Source organism: Trachurus japonicus, chromosome 2 (genome assembly GCF_045865225.1).
Source record: "Trachurus japonicus isolate A0001 chromosome 2, Traja_1.0".
Taxonomy (NCBI): Eukaryota; Metazoa; Chordata; class Actinopteri; order Carangiformes; family Carangidae; genus Trachurus; species Trachurus japonicus.
The window spans coordinates 13,586,440-13,606,746 of NC_140908.1; the positions used below are offsets into that span (position 1 = coordinate 13,586,440).

General features: G+C 37.6%; 1 protein-coding gene across 1 annotated transcript in view; it reads right to left on the reverse strand.

Annotated features, from left to right (window-relative positions):
• The window catches only part of atp7b (ATPase copper transporting beta), a 39,655-nt gene that overhangs the window by 1,231 nt on the left and 18,117 nt on the right, over nt 1–20,307 (reverse strand). Inside the window, exons 11-19 of the mRNA XM_085802232.1 lie at nt 19,621–19,775; nt 17,470–17,604; nt 16,499–16,693; nt 12,574–12,756; nt 11,738–11,930; nt 8,924–9,064; nt 4,617–4,759; nt 2,648–2,851; nt 1,915–2,032 (exon numbers count right to left, since the gene is read on the reverse strand). Coding sequence (XP_085658358.1) covers nt 1,915–2,032; nt 2,648–2,851; nt 4,617–4,759; nt 8,924–9,064; nt 11,738–11,930; nt 12,574–12,756; nt 16,499–16,693; nt 17,470–17,604; nt 19,621–19,775 — 1,467 coding nt within the window. The remainder of the gene's footprint in view (nt 1–1,914; nt 2,033–2,647; nt 2,852–4,616; nt 4,760–8,923; nt 9,065–11,737; nt 11,931–12,573; nt 12,757–16,498; nt 16,694–17,469; nt 17,605–19,620; nt 19,776–20,307) is intronic.

Sequence of the window (20,307 nt, forward strand, 5' to 3'; positions counted from 1 at the left end):
AGGAGTTCGAATTGAAAGTCTTTATTGTCCACTGCCGTGGAAATTCATCTTTGGTCTCATACAAGACAAAAGAGACATAGTAGTCACAAATATTCACAATAAGATACACAAAGACACACAAGACACAAGACACACAAGAGCTTCACGCACCTTTCCCGTCTGTTCAAGAGCATAAAAAGATCCAGGTGAGTAAGTAAATAAATAAAAGTAAAATAAGTAATGAGTAATGAATAAAATAAATATTATCAGTTGTCTGTCAGTTCACCTTAAAATAAAAGTTGATGTGATAAAGTCTAAGAGAGGACGAGGTCACAACAAAGCCTCTCCTGTGGTTTCAAAATAAAAGCCTTTGTTTGCTACTCTTGGGTGGCTTTGTGGAGCAGTTGAAACACTGGTCTGTCCTACAAAGGCAAAGGCAAAGTGCATGTGTAAAAATGCCAAACTGAGAAAAACAGCTTTTTGTGTTTTTCATTGTCAGGTTTAAGCATCAAATTATGAACAACTACCAAGTCTATAATTGATTAGATAAAGGTGGACTGAATTAAATGTATTTTGTAGTTTGTCTTTCTGACCCATTTTGACGGTTTTTATGGCAGATGCTGCACTTTTGCCTTGGTTTTGGTGCAGATGCTGCACTCTGGCTTGGTTTTGGTGCAGATACTGCACTCTGGCTTGGTTTCACAGTGCTTTTTTTGATGGACAGCTAAATAAAAAGCCCAATAACTCTGGAAATTGTTGCAGTACCAATATCAAATTCTACCAGATTGAAGAGAATATGCCACACTTTTGATTGGTCAAAAAAAATGACTGCACTTTGCCTTTGTAGGGCAGATGTGGGATCATGTGAAGTTTTTACATACACTAACAGTCTAAAGTTTGAATACATCTTCTCATTCAACGTTTTTTCTTTATTCTTATTACTTTCACAAACTAGACAACTATGAAGGAACACACAAGGAATTATGTTGTAAACACAAAAGTTTTAAAGCAGAATGTGTTTTATACGTTAGATTTTTCATTTTTCATCTTTTGCTTTGATGGCAGCTTTTCGCACACTTTTGATTCTGTCATCAACAGTCTTTAAGAAGTTGAGCACTTGTTGGCTCATCCCAAACTATCTCAGTTGGGTTTAAGTCAGGTGACAAATAACACTTTTGTGTTTACTATATAATCCATACACTGCAAAAACTCAAACTCTTTTGTCTTATTTCTAGTCGAAACAATCTCAGTCTACTTAAAATAAGACTCATCACATAAAAAGTAACTTGTTTTTAGACACTTTTTACTTCTTTCAAACAGATTTTCACTTGAAATAAGTAGAAAAATCTGATAGTGGAGCAAGTTTTTCTTTCTTATTACATGCACAAAAAACCTGCTTTCACTGGCAGATTTTTCTACTTATTTCAAGTGAAAATTAGTTTGAAACAAGTGAAAATGATCTAAAAACAAGTTAATTTTTAGGTGATGAGTCTTATTTTAAGTGGAAAGAGATTAGTTTTGACTAGAAATGAGACAAATATTCTTGGAAAGATTTTTGGTTTTTTGCAGTGTATGTGTTCCTTCATAGTTTTGATGTCTTAAGTGTAGAAAGTAGGCCTAATACAAATAAAGAAAGACCATTAAATGAGAAAGTGTCAAGACTATGTTATTGATTATTTATCCTCTCATAAGAAAAGAAAAAACAAGAAAATATGTCAAAAATACTAGAATCATACTAGAAACTTAAAGAAAGTTTTGGTAGAAAGTTTTCTTGCGGTCATGTTAGTGGATTTCAGGTCTGTGACCTCAGTGAGTCTGGTTCTGTCTCTATGCAAGTGCAACTTTAGTTTGACCGAGTTCTGAATGTTCTTTCTCTGCCTGATTTATTCTGGAGTGGATGTGGATGTGGATGTGGATGTGGTATCTTTTTCTCACCGGCAGCGATTGGTATTCCTAGAAGGTTGTAGATGAGAGCGAAGACAAAGTTGATCCTTATCCTCCGCACCGTCTTCTTCGACAGCTCCACGCTCGCCACCACATCCAGTAAATCATTCTGAACGGCGTAAAAAAATCCCACAGGTTAGACGGTATTTAAACACACCACGGTATCTGAATATATGCTCTGAATGTTTTATCCTATGAATTATTTTTTGATGGGTAGCTTCATTTTAATTTTCATTATGTCATTATTATGATGATGACTGAACTGAAAATGAATAAAATATATACTGTATATTACTTAAAAAAGAAAAAAATATATACGTATGAATATATATACTGCAAAAACTCAAAATCTTTCCAACAATATTTGTCTTATTTCTTGTCAAAATGTCTCATTTCTAGTCAAAACTAATCTCTTTCCACTTAAAATAAGAATCATTGCCTAAAAATTAACTTGTTTTTAGATCATTTTCACTTGTTTCAAACTAATTTTCACTTGAAATAAGTAGACAAATCTGCTCCACTATCAGATTTTTCTACTTATTTCAAGTGAAAATATGTTTAAAAGAAGTAGAAAGTGTCTAAAAACAAGCTACTTTTAATGTGATGAGTCTTATTTTAAGTAGAATTAGATTTGTTTTGACTAGAAATGACATTTTTGACTAGAAATAAGACAAATATTCTTGGTAAGATGTTGAGTTTTTGCAGTGTACTGTCAGTCACCTACTCTGATTAGGACGATGTCCGCCGCCTCGATGGCCACGTCCGTCCCCGTGCCGATGGCGATGCCGACGTCGGCGCGGGCGAGTGCGGGCGAGTCGTTGACCCCGTCCCCCACCATGGCGACCCTCAGGCCTCGTTCCTGCAGCTCTTGGACTTTAGCCACTTTATGTGAAGGCAGCACCTCCGCAAACACCTTTCTGATGCCCACCTGTGGTTCAGCAAACACAGCAGCTTTCATTCACCCCCATCCAGCTGCTTTTATATGCAACGTGCACCAGGAGCAGGGCCGTATAGGGGAGAAAGGTGATGATAACTCTAGGGGCCCAGCGCCCAGTGGGGCCCATAAAAAACCCCAGTAGTCTAATCTTTGTATGACTGATTTATTCTGCGTAAGACCCTGACTAATACTCATAGTACACTGTAAAAACTCAACATCTTTCCAAGAATATTTGTCTTATTTCTTGTCAAAATGTCTCATTTCTAGTCAAAACTAATCTCTTTCCACTTAAAATAAGACTCATCACCTAAAAATCAACTTGTTTTTAGATCATTTTCACTTGTTTCAAACAAACTTTCACTTGACATAAGTAGAAAAATCTGCCAGTGAAAGCAAGTTTTTGTGCTTGTAATATGGAAGAAAAACTTGTTCCATTATCAGATGTGAAAATCTGCTTGAAAGAAGTAAAAAGTGTCTAAAAACAAGCTACTTTTAATATGATGAGTCTTATTTTAAGTATAATGAGATTTGTTTTGACTAGAAATGACATTTTGACCAGAAATAATATTCTTGGTAAGATACTTGAGTTTTTGCAGTGTAATGCTGCATTAGCATCAAAACAAAGAAGGCTAAATAAAAAATGATAATACATACGTAGTCTAAGGAAAAAAGTGGAAAAGTCGGGGGCCCACTTTTCTTTCAGGGGCCCCAGAATTCCTAGCAACGGCCCTGACCAGGAGATACTGGAAGGTTTCCCCCCTTCAAATTATTATCTGTCTTGTGTGGTGTTAGTATATAGGTTAGAATAAAGAATTAATATTAACTCTTAAAATAATAAGTAATAATACAGTAAGTTCTACTTTTTAAACTTTTCTCACCTATTTCAGATTTCAACCCTTCAACTGTTAAACTATAAATATGCAGGATTTCTACATTTTCCTCAATTTTTTTTAAACATTTCTACTGTTACATGTTCTACTTTTACCCTTCAGATATGATGTAGTCATTCTTACTTATTCTTCCCTTTAACGGAATGTAACTACTTCCATATTATTCTACTTTTACTCTTCAGATATTGTTTCATCTATATTAGTAATGGTTCAAAAATAAATGTTTTCAAACTGTCAGTTTTAAATAAATCTGAGTAGATTTTAGCCTTTCAATTTCTTCATACATCTTCAACAATTCAAGTTATTTCAAACCATTTCATACTCTTCATATGTTGTTTCTCAGTTTCTTAACTTAATTCAGCATTGTTTCAACAATTTATTCATCTCATTCAGCTTCCAGCTTTCAGCATTCACCCGTATTTCCTTCAGGAAATGCATTCTCTATTGTTTTAACATTCGAACTATGTTTCTAGTGTTATTCAGCAACTTAAATGTGTGCATCCCGCAGGATACGTTGCCTGATTAGGTGAAAAAAGGTTGAAATTTGGTTCAAATGTTGTATCAAATTGGAAGGAATGTAAATATTTATTACAAAATCATATATTATCATGCAAAGTTATGCACATTACAACAGTTATACTTGCTATAATACTGTTTTGCATTGATGTTCAGGTTGCAATTGCACTTATAGTAGAGAAAATAAGGCAATGCACTCCCATTTTTGACAAAAGAGAGTGGTTGTTAGGCCTAGATGGATAGCTGAACTGGTAAAACTGAATGAAATCAGTTTAAAAACTAAAATCTACAATGTAAATGACCAGGAAAAGATATTTAAACGGATATTTTTTTTAAATTGTGTGTCTGACCTGTGCAGCGATGGCTTTGGCCGTGCGCCGGTTGTCCCCGGTGATCATCACCACCTCGATGCCCATGCTGTTGAGCGTGTGCACCGCCAGCGCCGACTCCGTTTTCACCGTGTCCGCGATGGCAAACATGGCGCACAGCACACCTGCAGACACACAAACACACAGCTCGTACCACTACTCCATATATCTGGTTTTATTTCTCTTCCTATAATTCATTTTCAGTTCCTTTCGTTGTGTAATTAATCTCCCAGGTCTTGGCCCTCTGTCAAACTCACACACAGCTTTTATGATCATTCAGGTTTTGTTGCTGTTTTTTAGTCCAGTCATTTTATGAGAAAAGGTTAAACAAATTGCAACAGAAGCAAACTCAACTGATTTTGTATCCTCAACATGTCCTGAGTGAGGGAAAAAAAGCCCAGAAGAATCCCATTAGGGGAAAGTTTAGAAAAACACCCAAACATATCCCATTTATACGCATACAATTTTTTTTCACGTGAATAGGGTAAAATTTTTAACCTTTAGATATCTCCCTGAAAATTACTGAGTTGATTACTTACATTAAGACAAACAAAAAATGTATTACAAGTTTTTTGAAATTCTTTGTTAACATGAGCAAATTTGCATAAATCTGCATAAATTCGCATAAATTACACCGTTTTGACGGCACATGTATATATGAAGTTGCTGTGGTGGTACCGGCATGAAAACTGGAATGAGTTGACTCCATCGGTCAACCGACAAGTTGACCACTTTAAATTTCAAGATGACTGCAATTTTTCAAGACAGCCACATCCTTAGTAGAGCAGGTATGACATGAGCCAACAGTGCATAATCCAATTACGTATGGCTAATTTGCATACGTACAACACCTGATCTAAACATTGGGTAGAGCAGGGGAAAATGTCTTGTTCAATCTGGTTAACATATTAGTTAAAAAACTTAAGGAATGGAACCAATTTAGGCTACCTAAAAAATGAAAAAAGAAAATTTTTATATGCGTATAAATGGGATATGTTTGGGTGTTTCTCGAAACCATTCTGAGGATACAAAATCAGTTGAGTTTGCTTCTGTTGCAATTTGTTTAACGTTGACCCCTTTTTTGGCCTAAAATTACTGGACTATTTGTATTCTTTGTACTGTGAAGCCCTTTGGAACAATCTGTGTTTTACTTTAGGTGAATTGAATTGAAGTCTTTATTGTCCACTGCCGTGGAAATTCATCTTTGGCCTCATACAAGATAAAAACAGACATAGTAGTCATTCACAATAGGATACACAGGAACACACAAGACACAGGACACACAAGAGCTTCCCGCACCTTTCCCGTCTGTTAAGAAGCATAACAAGATCATAAAAAGATCCAGGTGAGTAAATAAATAAGAGTAAAAAAAATAAAAAAAATAAAGTAGTGAATAATGAAAAATAAATAAATAAACAGCTCTCTATATCAAAATCACCTGATCCTGATTGATTCATTAATTTGGTTTAATTTGGTTTAGCAAGACAATTGATGTAGGTACAAAGGATTTCTTGAAAATGTTTCTTGTTGATACAGGGACCCTGAATCTCCTTCCTGATGGGAGTCTTTCAAATGCATGATTTAGAGGATGTAAAGGATCCTGGGCTATCTGTGAGGCTTTCCTCCTAGTCTGAGTCGTGTAAATTTCCCCTAGCTGCCTCTGGGGGTTCAGTATAATTTTACTAGCTGTGTTTATAATTTTTGTAAGTTTACTTTTGCTTTTGGCCCCCAGATTCCCATACCAACATGTGATGTTGTATGAGATTATGCTTTCCAGCAGACTGGTGTAGACCGTCTTCAGCACTTTCCTACTGACCTCAAAGCTGTTAAGTCTCCTTAAGAGAAACAGTCTCTGGGTGGCTTTCTTAAAAATGTGGTCAGTGTGTTCAATAAAATTCAAATTTCTATCTAGGATGATACCAAGATATTTAAAACTACTGACTATCTCAACATCTTGGCCTCCTATTTTAACTGGCTGACATGTAGGTTGTCCAGCCCTGGCCCTCACAACAAGTTCTTTGGTCTTAGTGGAATTTAGGAGGAGGGCGCTCTCCTCACACCAGGCCACAAGGCGGTGTATATGATCAAAGTAGGCTTTCTCCAAATCCCCATTTCCATTGACCATTAGACCCACCAGCGCCATGTCATCCGCATATTTAATTAAACTAAACTGACTATCACAAATTTGCATTTCATTAATATAGATTGAAAATAAGACGGGAGACAAAACGCAGCCTTGTGGCACTCCTGTGTTTAAGATAATTTCGGCCCAATCCCATTTCTCTTTTTTACCCCTACCCCTTCCCCTACCCCTTGCCCCTCGCCCCTTGAAACGGAGCTACAAGGGGTAGGGGTAGAAAGTCAACCCCTACGAATTGGGACACCCCTTCAACAGTCACATACGTCATCACGTAGTCTCACTGGCTTTTACGTCAGCTGATGCGGCGAGCTTTTGCCAGAAATCAAATATCCGTGTACCATATAACTTAATAAAATAAGATAAAACTTAATGCAGGCTGATCGGTTCATTGTAAAACATTTATTTACTGATGTAAATGTGGTGATTTCTGTACACAGAGCCCAGAGGCAGCTGCCTGCTCCTCTGTCTGATACATGAAGCTTCACTTTTCATCCAAATAAACTAATGCTACTGCCACAATTGTCAGATTTCATCAATTAGACCAACATTTAAATGCTAAAAAGAATTTAACATGCTGGTGGTAAACCTCTAAAAACCCGCGGATAAGTTAATTAACGACCGCCTTCTCTACCGGCGGGACCGGGACGAGGACGTAATTTGGCCGGCGGAGCAGCGCTGCAGACCGGCTGCTGTCTCTGTGAGGAGCCGCTCCTCCTGGAGCTTCACTTCTCCGAAAAATCGTCGGAGCAAACTTCTAACCAGCCGTCATTTGGGTAAACTAACCGCACATTTGGGACCTAAACAGTTACTTTCTCGCAAGAAAAAATATTAAAACTTAAGTAAGTGACGTAATAACAGCGCTACAGCAAGAAATAAAACAGCTTTTCGTTTTACAGCCACTGCTGCCGGCTGCCGCAAGATGCATTATGGGAAACTTTTCATACCCCTCCGTTTGGAGTGTGCCTCTGAAAAATCTCCGTTTGGAGGGGTATGTAGCCCTACCACTTCCCCCTACCCCTCTGTCCTAACGGGGATTGGGACACCCCTACCCCTACACGTGAACGCGCAAAACGGAGGGGTAGGGGTAAGTGGTAGGGCCAAGGGGGGAAATGGGATTGGGCCTTCATCAGACATGGTACCCTGTACAGAGACTCTTTGAGGTCGATTTGTTAAAAAATCCTTGATCCATAATATCAGGTGACCATTTGTGTCAAGTGTTGATAGGCGTTTTAAAAGAATGTCAGTCCTGACAGTATTAAAAGCTGAACTAAAATCAATAAATAAAATTCTGGCATAGGCCTCTGAATGTTGAATATGCTTACTGACCTTGTGAAGGAGAGCTAGAGTGGCATCCTCAGTACCTCTATGTGCTTTATAGGCAAACTGTAGACTGTCTAGCAGATGTGAGTTTGCTAAGCGGCCCAGTACTACCCTTTCCATACATTTACATAGAATGCTGGTAAGAGCAATAGGTCTAAAATCATTAGGTAAGACAGGTCTACACTTTTTAGGTACTGGGATAATTGTGGTTTCCTTCCATGAAACCGGGACTGTGTGTGTGTCGAGTAAGGTTTGGAACAGTCTAGTAAAAACACCTTTGAGTTGGTAACTGCACCCAGCTATGGCCCTCCCCCTTAGACCGTCTGGGCCAGGTGCTTTGTGAGGGTTAACCCTGGCAAGACTGCTAGCTATCTCCTGTTCATTTAGGATGATGGTATTCCAGACAGGGCTAGATACTTGGTCAGGGCCAGCCCCATGTGTAATTTTATCAAACCTACTAAAAAACTGATTCAATTCATTTGCAAATGAACTGTTACTGAGGGGTAAATGTAAATTTACACATTTACATTTAGCACCACCCTCATTTACAGAGTGATAAAAAGAGATATCCAAAATCCCCTCTGTAAAAACTTCTGACTCTAATACTGTATGTCGACAAAATAAAACAAGAATTTTGAAAGTGGCTTTATCCATTGTTCAGATTTCGGTTCTGGAAATGTATGCAAAATAGCGCATATTTCATTAGATATTGCCTCATTTACATATTTAAACATAAAATTTGACAAAACTTGTAATACAAAAAATATTTGTCTTAATGTGAGTGATAAATAAAACATTTTAAAAAAGTAGAGAACAGTCTGATCGTCACCATCGATGGCCACCAGGACGGCCGTCTGCCCTTTGGTTTCATGGCTGCTCATGGCGGCGTCCACGTCCGCTCCGATGTGGTGGCCGTTCCTCCTCATCCACTCTCTGTTCCCGATCAGGACCGAGCACGACGATGCTTCACCTTACACGTACAGAATGAATGAATGAATGAATGAATGTATTTTCATTTCGAACATGTATAAAAAAAAAATGTAACTATTTGTACATACAAAATAAAGAAAAAAATAAATAAAAATAGAGCCAAGACGTAACAAAACACAGCATATTGTTCGAAAAAGGAGAAGGAAGAAGTAAAAAACTTTTTAATTTCCCACCCCTGTTTAACTATTCTTCAGTTTGGAACTACTACATAATACATAATACCTATATAAATACTGTATATACCATATATATACACACATAATAATTAGGGCTGGGACGATACACTTTTCTCCCGATTCGATTCTTCTACGATTTTTTTGGATGGCGATTCGATTTAAATTGCGATTCTACGATATTGCCGATTCTCTCGATTTTTAGTCTTTAGCATTTTTAACATTTATCTGCACACAAACACTGTAGGAGCCTATAAATTAACATACTCCATTATAAAGTGAACTTTATACTCTTATAACCCTTTTCAAAACCTGGGCTCTCTGTATGTAAAAAAGGTTAACAAATGCACAGTGCACAATATTTTAAAAAATTCCAAAAAAAATCGATTTTTTTTCAAAAATCGATTTAAAAATCGTCAAAAAAGATATCGCGATATTTATGTGAATCGATTTTTTCTCCCACCCCTAATAATAATTATCTCAATCCTAAATAATATAATACACCTATATAAATATATACCCTAAATACACATCATAAATAACTGTATAAATATATAATTCCAAATTTAAAAATATACTACATACATATCCTTATAAATATAAATATATATATATATATATAAACTATCCCCAAAATTAAATATATACCATATATACCCTATACTAAGTTAGTTACAATTATAGCACTAGAAAAGAGAGTAACGACACCTCCATTGACTCCCGTGGTAAGGGTTTAAGGGTTTAAGGGTTTAAGGGTTTTGCGCCCCTAGTGGCAGGTTATGGGTGTTGCAAAAGCACCCAGAAAACCCATTCACTCCAATGTAGCCTATGTGTGTTGCCCATTTGATTGTAAATTGATGAAAACGGCCGTGTTTTTGTTTTTAGGTGTCTTGGTCATATCAGATTATACTTATAATTTGTTTATAATAAAATGTAGATTGAAACATTCATGTAGAAAACTGTTTTTACTCCCCTATGTGTTAATGTTTATCTGTAAAGGATCCTCAATGATGCTATTAACGTGGGTGATCTATTGAAAACACCACACTTGCTCATTCACCAACAGTGCAGAGATGTCAGTTCTTGGGCGCTTTTGCAAAACCCATATTCCTCCACCAGGAGGCGCTTCCATTGGACCAATGCTGTCATTACTCTCTTTTACAGAGCTCTAGTTACAACAAGCTTTATATGTAATGTGAAGTCAATATTCAGCTTCTTTTATCTCACATTTGAGACATTTGGTGAAAACAGAACGGCAGAATGACAACATTTGTGCTCAAAAAGCAATCTTACAAAATGTCATTTTAGACTTGTTTTCTACACTTATCTATTACTGTATTCATATCCTATTTCAAGCACCAAAACAGTTCATTCTCATGACTGAAGGAGTGTTTTCACAAGGGATTTGACATTTTTCAAAAAGCAGACCTCAAATTTCCAGCATTTGGCCTAAATTATTTCTTTCTACAGTGTTCTAGGACAATGGTTCTAATATTTAGACATAAAACACTTCAGTATTGTTACATCCAGGGCCGTTGCTAGGAATTCTGGGCCCCCTTAAAGAATACTAAAGTGGGCCCCTGCCCCTAACTTTTCCTTTTTTTTCCTTAGACTACGTATGTATTATCGTTTTTTATTTAGCCTTCTTTGTTTTGATGCTAATGCAGCATTACACTGCAAAAACTCAAGTATCTTAGCAAGAATATTTGTCTTATTTCTAGTCAAAATGTAATTTCTAGTCAAAACAAATCTCATTCTACTTAAAATAAGACACATCATATTAAAAGCAGCTTGTTTTTAGACACTTTTTACTCATTTCAAGCAGATTTTCACTTGGAATAAGTAGAAAAAATCTGATAGTGGAGCAAGTTTTTCTTCCTTATTACAAGCACAAAAAACTTACTTTCACTGGCAGATTTTTCTATTTATTGTGAATTTAAGTGAAAATGATCTAAAAACAAGTTAATTTTTAGGTAATGAGTCTTATTTTAAGTGGAAAGAGATTAGTTTTGACTAGAAATGAGACATTTGGACAAGAAATAAGACAAATATTCTTGGAAAGATGTTGAGTTTTTACAGTGTACTATGAGTATTAGTCAGGGTCTTACGCAGAATAAATCAGTCATACAAAGATTAGACTACTGGGGTTTTTTATGGGCCCCACTGGGCGCTGGGCCCCTAGAATTATCATCACCTTTCTCCCCTATACAACGGCCCTGGTTACATCTGCAAGTATCTTAAAAAGATACATTTAAGAAAAAATGTAAAAATCGAGAAAATGGCCTCAAAAAGGGGATAAACACGTCTGTATTCAGTTTTAACCAGTGATTTGGTGTTTGCGCTTAGAGTGCAGGGCCACAAACAAAAATCTTGTTTAGGGGCCCTGAATATAACGATCAATACTATTCAGAAAATGCATTAATTTAAAACAAACCCAACCCAAACTCCTAGCCTATCCTTGGTGCTGTGACTGCTCAGACCTGTGTTTGGGGCCGGGGGGGCGTCTGCAGCCGACAGCAGGCTGCTCTCGTCCGTGGTTACCCCCGGCAACAGGAAGCGCTCCTCGCCGCGCTGCTGCAGCAGATGCTCCACGTTGGCCACCCGGCAGCTGATCCCGCAGCCCGGCACCGCCTGGAAGTCCTGGCAGTAGCCCAGCACCTCACAGCCCAGCTCCTGGTCACATCAGAAAGATCAGAAAAGAGCATAAAGACATAAAAACAGGTCGAATATAAACTCTCCATCCTGATAGGCAGGGTCAGATTAAAGTGATAGTTCAACCCAACTCACAGCTCTTAGTCGACATGAGGGTGCACTGCAAAAACTCAAATATCTTACCAAGACTATTTGTCTTATTTCTAGTCAAAATGTCATTTCTAGTTAAAACAAATCTCATTCTACCTAAAATAAGACTCATCACATTAAAAAGCAGCATGTTTTTAAGACATTTTTTTACTTTTTTCAAACATATTTTCATTTGAAATAAGTAGAAAAATCTGACAGTGGATCAAGTTTTTCTTCCTTATTACAAGCACAAAAAACTTACTTTCACTGGCAGATTTTTCTACTTATTTCAAGTGAAAATTTGTTTGAAACAAGTGAAAATTTACTAAAAACAAGTACATTTTTAGGTGATGAGTCTTGTTTTAAGTGGAAAGAGATTAGTTTGAATAGAAATGAGACATTTTGACAAGAAATAAGACAAATATTCTTGGAAAGATTTTGAGTTTTTGCAGTGTGAGTAGATATATAATGAGTGAAATTTGAATTTTGGGTGAACTATGCCTTTAACCCCAGTGTGTTTCCTTTCCTCTCTCACCTGTTTGCAGTGTTTAGCCACGGCCATGCCCAGCGGGTGCTCGCTGCTGGCCTCGGCCGTGCCCACCACGGCCAGGATCTTCCTCAGCGGCATGCGGGCCATCTCCCACAGCACCAGCACCCGCGTCACCATGGGAACGCCGTTGGTGATGGTGCCGGTCTTATCGAACATCACCACACGGACCTGAGAGAGGAGAGACACCCAAGTACCCCAAAGTTTTATGTTAGAAATAGATAGTATGGGTCCCCAGTATTCAGAAACTGCCGGATGCTAACTTATATATATTGGGCAATTAGCATAATTGACATAATTAGCATAAATTAGCATAATTGCCTATATGGGCAATATTTCAACAAAATTGACTTGGCTGATCTGGGCAATATTGGAGTGGTTTTAGGGGTTATTGATCATGCTGAATCCATTTCTGACATTTTAAAAATTCAAAATGGCTGTCTAAACCGGAAGTGACCAGATTTTAACCGCCAGTGGGCCGATTTTGATGGATTTTAAGCCAAATCTTAAGTTTTAGAGGATGCTGGTTGGACATATAACTCATGTATTTGAAGTAATATATAGTATGGGTCCCCAGTATTCAGAAACTGCCGGATGCTAACTTATATATATTGGGTAATTAGCACAAAATAGCATAACAGACATAATTAGCATGAATTAGCATAATTGCATATATGGGCAATATTTCAACAAAATTGACTTGGCTGATCTGGGCAATATTGGAGTGGTTTTAGGGGTTATTGATGATGCTGAATCCATTTCTGACATTTTCAAAATTCAAAATGGCTGTCTAAACCGGAAGTGACCAGATTTTGCTTGAAATCCATCAAAATCGGCCCACTGGCGGTTAAAATCTGGTCACTTCCGGTTTAGACAGCCATTTTGAATTTTGAAAATGTCAGAAATGGATTCAGCATCATCAATAACCCCTAAAACCACTCCAATATTGCCCAGATCAGCCAAGTCAATTTTGTTGAAATATTGCCCATATAGGCAATTATGCTAAGTTATGCTAATTGTGTCAATTATGCTAATTGTCCAATATATATAAGTTAGCATCCGGCAGTTTCTGAATACTGGGGACCCATACTATCTATTTCTAACATAAAACTTTGGGGTACTCAACATTTCCGGGTTCACAATGGGGCCCTATGGGCTGGCAAGTAGACTATTGTGTTATAAGTGGATTTTGTTTCTTGGGTTTTGTGCTGAAGTTTTGATTTGTATTCTTTGGCTTGTGACCTCTGTTCTTGTATAGCTTTTTATTCTCATTTTATTCTATTCATCTATTTTTTCTATTATCTATTATCTGTCCTTTTATGGCTCTTACCGATTTTTTTTAAAATTCTTATTACATGTTTCTTAACCATTTTGTGCTCTATGTCCTGTTTGTTAATCGCTGTGCAGCACTTACTTTTATGTTTTGAAAATGTTAAGAGACCACTTCAAAATGATCAGTTTCTCTGGTTTGAATATTTATAGGTATGTGTGTGTGTGAGTAAAATTAACACTTTTGTTTTATTCTATATAACGACTGAAAACATTTCTCCCAAATTCAAAATAGAAATATTTTTTATTTTAATTTTTAATTCTTATAAGGTGTTTTCGTAACCATTTTGTGCAGTGGTTACCAACCTTTTTTGGCTTGTGACCCCATTCTGACATCACAAATTTCAAATTAATCAAGATGTGCCAGCTCATTTTTATATGCTGCATTTTATTTGAACACAATTTATATTCAATAAAGTGAAAGTATAGAATACAGTTGTTTAGGATTGTGTGTGGTGTTTTTAATCGTAATTTTAAAAAGAATAATAATTGGTTAAAAAATCAATTACTAGACATATCAGGCGACCCCATTTGAATTTCAGGCGACCCCACATGCGGTCCCGACCCCAAGGTTGAAAAACACGGTCCTATATGTTAATCGCTGTGCAGCACTTTGGTAAACTTTCATGTTTTGAAAATGTGCTATATAAATAAAGTGGATTGCATTGGATTAAAGTGTAATCTTAATTTGCATGTGTTTTGGGCTCACAAGGCCACCATACTTCCATATGTCCAGAATGATAAAATGTATTTCTGCCCTATAAATAACATTTAACAAGCCATAAATTCCTAATTTCTGCTTTATTAGAATAAAAAAGCAGTAACATCCGGTGCCACAGGGTGTCAGTAGTTAATTCAAATAGAAACAGATTTAATCATAAAAATCTCTGTTGAGTTTGATCTCTGTGAGTCCTGTTGGTCTCATGTTTCTATTGAAGCAGATTAAACAGTATCATGTTCAGTCTGGTATGCTGCAGGTATGCTGCACACCTGCATACCACAACAAACCGCTCCTCACTCACACTTCCTGACAATAATGGAGACATTGATACCTTGTGTTAATCAACTCATGCAACAGATATATTTCTGTTGTTTTTGTTTCAACGACACTGCTGCCAGCTGAGTCACTCAGATCACATGTCACCCTTAGGCTAAAGTTTCAATATCAGTCTTGTCCTTGCACGATAAGGTGTAACACTGCAGACAAATGACTGATAAGGGTTATAACATGAATTTTTCTGCCTTAAATCAGACTTTTAGTTCATTTTTCTGCCTTAAATCAGACTTTTAGTTCATTTTCTGCTTTAAATCAGACTTTTAGTTCATTTTTCTGCCTTAAATATTTTCAGATCACATGTCACCCTTAGGCTAAAGTTTCAATATCAGTCTTGTCCTTGCACGATAAGGTGTAACACTGCAGACAAATGACTGATAAGGGTTATAACATGAATTTTTCTGCCTTAAATCAGACTTTTAGTTCATTTTTCTGCCTTAAATCAGACTTTTAGTTCATTTTCTGCCTTAAATCAGACTTTTAGTTCATTTTTCTGCCTTAAATATTTTCAGATCACATGTCACCCTTAGGCTAAAGTTTCAATATCAGTCTTGTCCTTGCACGATAAGGTGTAACACTGCAGACAAATGACTGATAAGGGTTATAACATGAATTTTTCTGCCTTAAATCAGACTTTTAGTTCATTTTTCTGCCTTAAATCAGACTTTTAGTTCATTTTCTGCTTTAAATCAGACTTTTAGTTCATTTTTCTGCCTTAAATATTTTCAGATCACATGTCACCCTTAGGCTAAAGTTTCAATATCAGTCTTGTCCTTGCACGATAAGGTGTAACACTGCAGACAAATGACTGATAAGGGTTATAACATGAATTTTTCTGCCTTAAATCAGACTTTTAGTTCATTTTTTCTGCCTTAAATCAGACTTTTAGTTCATTTTCTGCCTTAAATCAGACTTTTAGTTCATTTTTCTGCCTTAAATATTTTCAGATCACATGTCACCCTTAGGCTAAAGTTTCAATATCAGTCTTGTCCTTGCACGATAAGGTGTAACACTGCAGACAAATGACTGATAAAGGTTATAACATGAATTTTTCTGCCTTAAATCAGACTTTTAGTTCATTTTTCTGCCTTAAATCAGACTTTTAGTTCATTTTTCTGCCTTAAATCAGACTTTTATAGTTCATTTTCTGCCTTAAATCAGACTTTTAGTTCATTTTTCTGCCTTAAATCAGACTTTTATAGTTCATTTTCTGCCTTAAATCAGACTTTTATAGTTCATTTTCTGCCTTAAATCAGACTTTTAGTTCATTTTCTGCCTTAAATCAGACTTTTATAGTTCATTTTCTGCCTTAAATCAGACTTTTAGTTCATTTTTCTGCCTTAAATCAGACTTTTAGTTCATTTTCTGCCTTAAATCAGACTTTTAGTTCATTTTTCTGCCTTAGATCAGACTTTTAGTTCATTTTCCTTTAATTATAAGTGTCGTCTTTCTAACGATTGTAGTAGAAGCAGTAAATGTAAAGTGCTTGAAGTTCTCAGAGGTCAGAAAAGTAAATGTGAAGTGCTTTGCCTTGTGAGCCATCTCCAGCGGCTCGCCCCCTTTAATCAGGATGCCGTTCTGGGCCCCGACCCCCGTGCCCACCATGACGGCCGTCGGGGTCGCCAGCCCCAGAGAGCAGGGGCAGGCGATGGCCAGGACGGTGATGGACGCCTGGAAGGCAAAGCGGACGATGACCTCGGCCTTGGAGATGCTCTGGTTGTAACCCTGTGAAGAAGAAGAAGAGGAGAAAGAGGAAGAAGAGGAAGAGGAGATGTGAAAGTGATGCCAAAGCCTTAAAGGGATAGTAGCATTTTTTTTTAAAGTGGGGTTGTATGATCTACAAATAGCCCCTAAGTACTTTAATTGCAGTAGAAGACTCTCTGCACTCCTCCCGTTAGCAACGCCAGCCCATAATAGCCCTGCCCAGAGATTTACAACATACAGCGTTGTGAATGGACCCAAAGAAACGGCCTATTTTCACGGCCTAAAAGAGGTTTTACCTGAAAAAAAATACACAGTTCCATTGTTCGCTATAATATAATTTTTTCCAGCCCTTCAAAGTGCAGGAAAAACACAGTTTTTATTTGGACCTAACCAACTGCTGATCGGCGGGCGCTAACCCTGGGCGGAGGGATACGTGAGTTGGTTAGGTCCAAATAAAAACTGTGTTTTTCCTGCACTTTGAAGGGCTGGAAAAAATTATATTATAACAAACAATGGAACTGTGTATTTTTTTTCACGTAAAACCTCTTTTAGGCCGCGAAAATAGGCCGTTTCTTTGGGTCTGTTCACAACACTGTATGTTGTAAATCTCTGGGCAGGGCTATTATGGGCTGGCGTTGCTAACGGGAGGAGTGCAGAGAGTCTTCTACTGCAATTAAAGTACTTAGGGGCTATTTGTAGATCATACAACCCCACTTTTAAAAAAAATGCTACTATCCCTTTAATACTATAAGAGCTGCTTTTTATCTGCATGTGAAAACACAGGCGTGGGCACATACCGGGAAGTTTTCCTTCACAATGTCAAAGTTGACAAACCCGACGGCCATCCAGGCCACCAGAGTCAGCAGAGAAACGATCACTATGAAGGGCACGAAGTAGCCGCTGAGCCGGTCTGCAAACTGCTGGATGGGAGCCTGAGCAAACAGCAGAGTTAAACTAAACCAAGGTCAAACAACGACGTCAGCACATTTAAATCAGAATAAAAGCACTATACCACATTTCTATAGATACTTGCAGCAGGGCCGTTGCTAGGAATTCTGGGCCCCCTTAAAGAATACTAAAGTGGGCCCCTCCCCCTAACTTTTCCTTTTTTTTTCTTAGACTACGTATGTATTATCGTTTTTTAATTAGCCTACTTTGTTTTGATGCTAATGCAGCATTACACTGCAAAAACTCAAGTATCTTAGCAAGAATATTTGTCTTATTTCTAGTCAAAATGTCATTTCTAGTCAAAACAAATCTCATTATACTTAAAGTAAGACACATCATATTAAAAGTAGCTTGTTTTTAGACACTTTTTACTTCTTTCAAGCATATTTTCACTTGGAATAAGTAGAAAAAATCTGATAGTGGAGCAAGTTTTTCTTCCTTATTACAAGCACAAAAAACTTACTTTCACAGGCAGATTTTTCTATTTATTGTGAATTTAAGTGAAAATGATCTAAAAACAAGTTAATTTTTAGGTAACGAGTCTTATTTTAAGTGGAAAGAGATTAGTTTTGACTAGAAATGAGACATTTGGACAAGAAATAAGACAAATATTCTTGGAAAGATGTTGAGTTTTTACAGTGTGCTATGAGTATTAGTCAGGGTCTTACGCAGAATAAATCAGTCATACAAAGATTAGACTACTGGGGTTTTTTATGGGCCCCACTGGGCGCTGGGCCCCTAGAGTTATCATCACCTTTCTCCCCTATACAACGGCCCTGACTTGCAGTGTCAAAATTTAGCCTCAAATGTTTTCCCATACATGTCCCCCCCCCCCCCCCGAACCCCAGCTGTTAAGGCATTGCTCTTGTTATTTCTGATTTATTTTCCATTTAATTCTATAGTTTTAATTTTTAATTCATTTGTTAGGGAAAACTCAGTGTGTGACCACCCCCATCCCAGTTGTGTGTTGGTAGCGCCCAGGTAGCAGCGGCTTGTTTGAAGTAGAGTGCCTATAGAGAGAAAGGGTTAGCCAATTGGCTTTCTGCTCTCTTGGAACTAGGAGAATGTTATTATTGAAATGGAAAGACCCAGCACCTCCGACATTCATATTCATAATACTTGGCAGCCTTTCTTAAATTGGCCCATTGCCATAATCGCTATAGTCATAGCAGTAGGTTCGTTACCTTAAATTGTCGGTGTAAGCTACTTTTAGAACAGCGGAGCGAAGCAGCAGGCTGCTCAGAGCTACGCTACGGAGGCTAAGGGAATTTCTTGGTTTCCCTCATCAAACTCATCAAATACACAATCCAACAACTCCAAAACGCTGTCGTGGACAAGTTGTGACCTGCACATTCACCACGCTATGAGATAATAATACGGAATAATACGGAACGTTACCAGACAGAGTTGTTTTAGAGGGAAATTCATGCAAAACCGCTGATGCGCGTTGCGTTCAGGGACAGTTTTTCAGCAAGCAGACCTCGAAAACGGCTCCGTTTCGTAACGTTGTGTTATTATCTCATAGCGTGGTGAATGTGCAGGTCACAACTTGTCCACCAGAGCGTTTTGGAGTTGTTGGATTTTGTATTTGATGAGTTTGATGAGGGAAACCAAGAAATTCCTTTAGCCTCCGTAGTGTAGCTCTGAGCAGCTCACGGCTCTGCTCCGCCGTTCTAAAAATACCTTGCACCGACAAATAAAGGCAACAAACCTACTGCTATGACTATAGGGATTATGGCAATGGGCCAATTTGCCAAAATGTTGAACTATCCCTTTAATGTTGTAGTTGTGTTACTCATCTCAATTTTTAAATGTCTGGCGATGTGAACTCTGTATTTTATACTGTTCAAAAGTCTGGTATTAGATGGAAGTTGGGGTGGGGTATTTAGTTTCCTGTTTTTGTTTTGTTGGATTTGTGATAATTGTAAATTGTAAATTGTAAAAACGAAATAAAATAAAAGCAGTGTCCGAAGTAATGGCAGATTTGTAAACTCTGTTACCTTTGAGGTCTGAGCCTCCTCCACCAGTCTGACGATCTGAGACAGCGTGGTGTCGGCGCCGACGTGCGTGGCCTCGACCAGCAGCGCGCCGTGGGCGTTGATCGAGCCGGCGATCACCAGGCTGCCCACCTTCTTACTGACCGGCATCGGCTCACCTTTATGAAGAGCAGGAAGAAAAGAACAAATGGTTAAACTTTACTTCATTATGACATGATCATCCTAAGGCTGTAAAGTCAGATTTCATGAGCTGTGTATAAAATAATAACGCAATAAGAGTTTGGAAACATGAGTCATAGCAGCAGGGCCGGCCCAAGCCTCCATGGGGCCCTAAGCTAAATCTTTATTTTGGTGCCCCCTCTATTACTGCCAATAATTTCATTTTTTACTCTGTCATTACGAATCATCATATCCTAGCAGGTTTTTACCTATTTTATCTATGGTTTTTATTCTGAAGGCACCAAATTCAGCTAAAAGCTTGATTTACATTTCATCTTCAAATTGATGTAGTATTGGGATACTGAATGTCACCTATAGGTCGACTAAAAGTAACAAAATAAACCAACAGACACTGCATTTACTGTAAACACACTGTATCATCTTCTTTTTTTTACATTTTTCGTTTTAAATATAGGCTACTGCAACAGAAATGTGCAACAACAATTTGAAATGCAACAATAATCTAATACG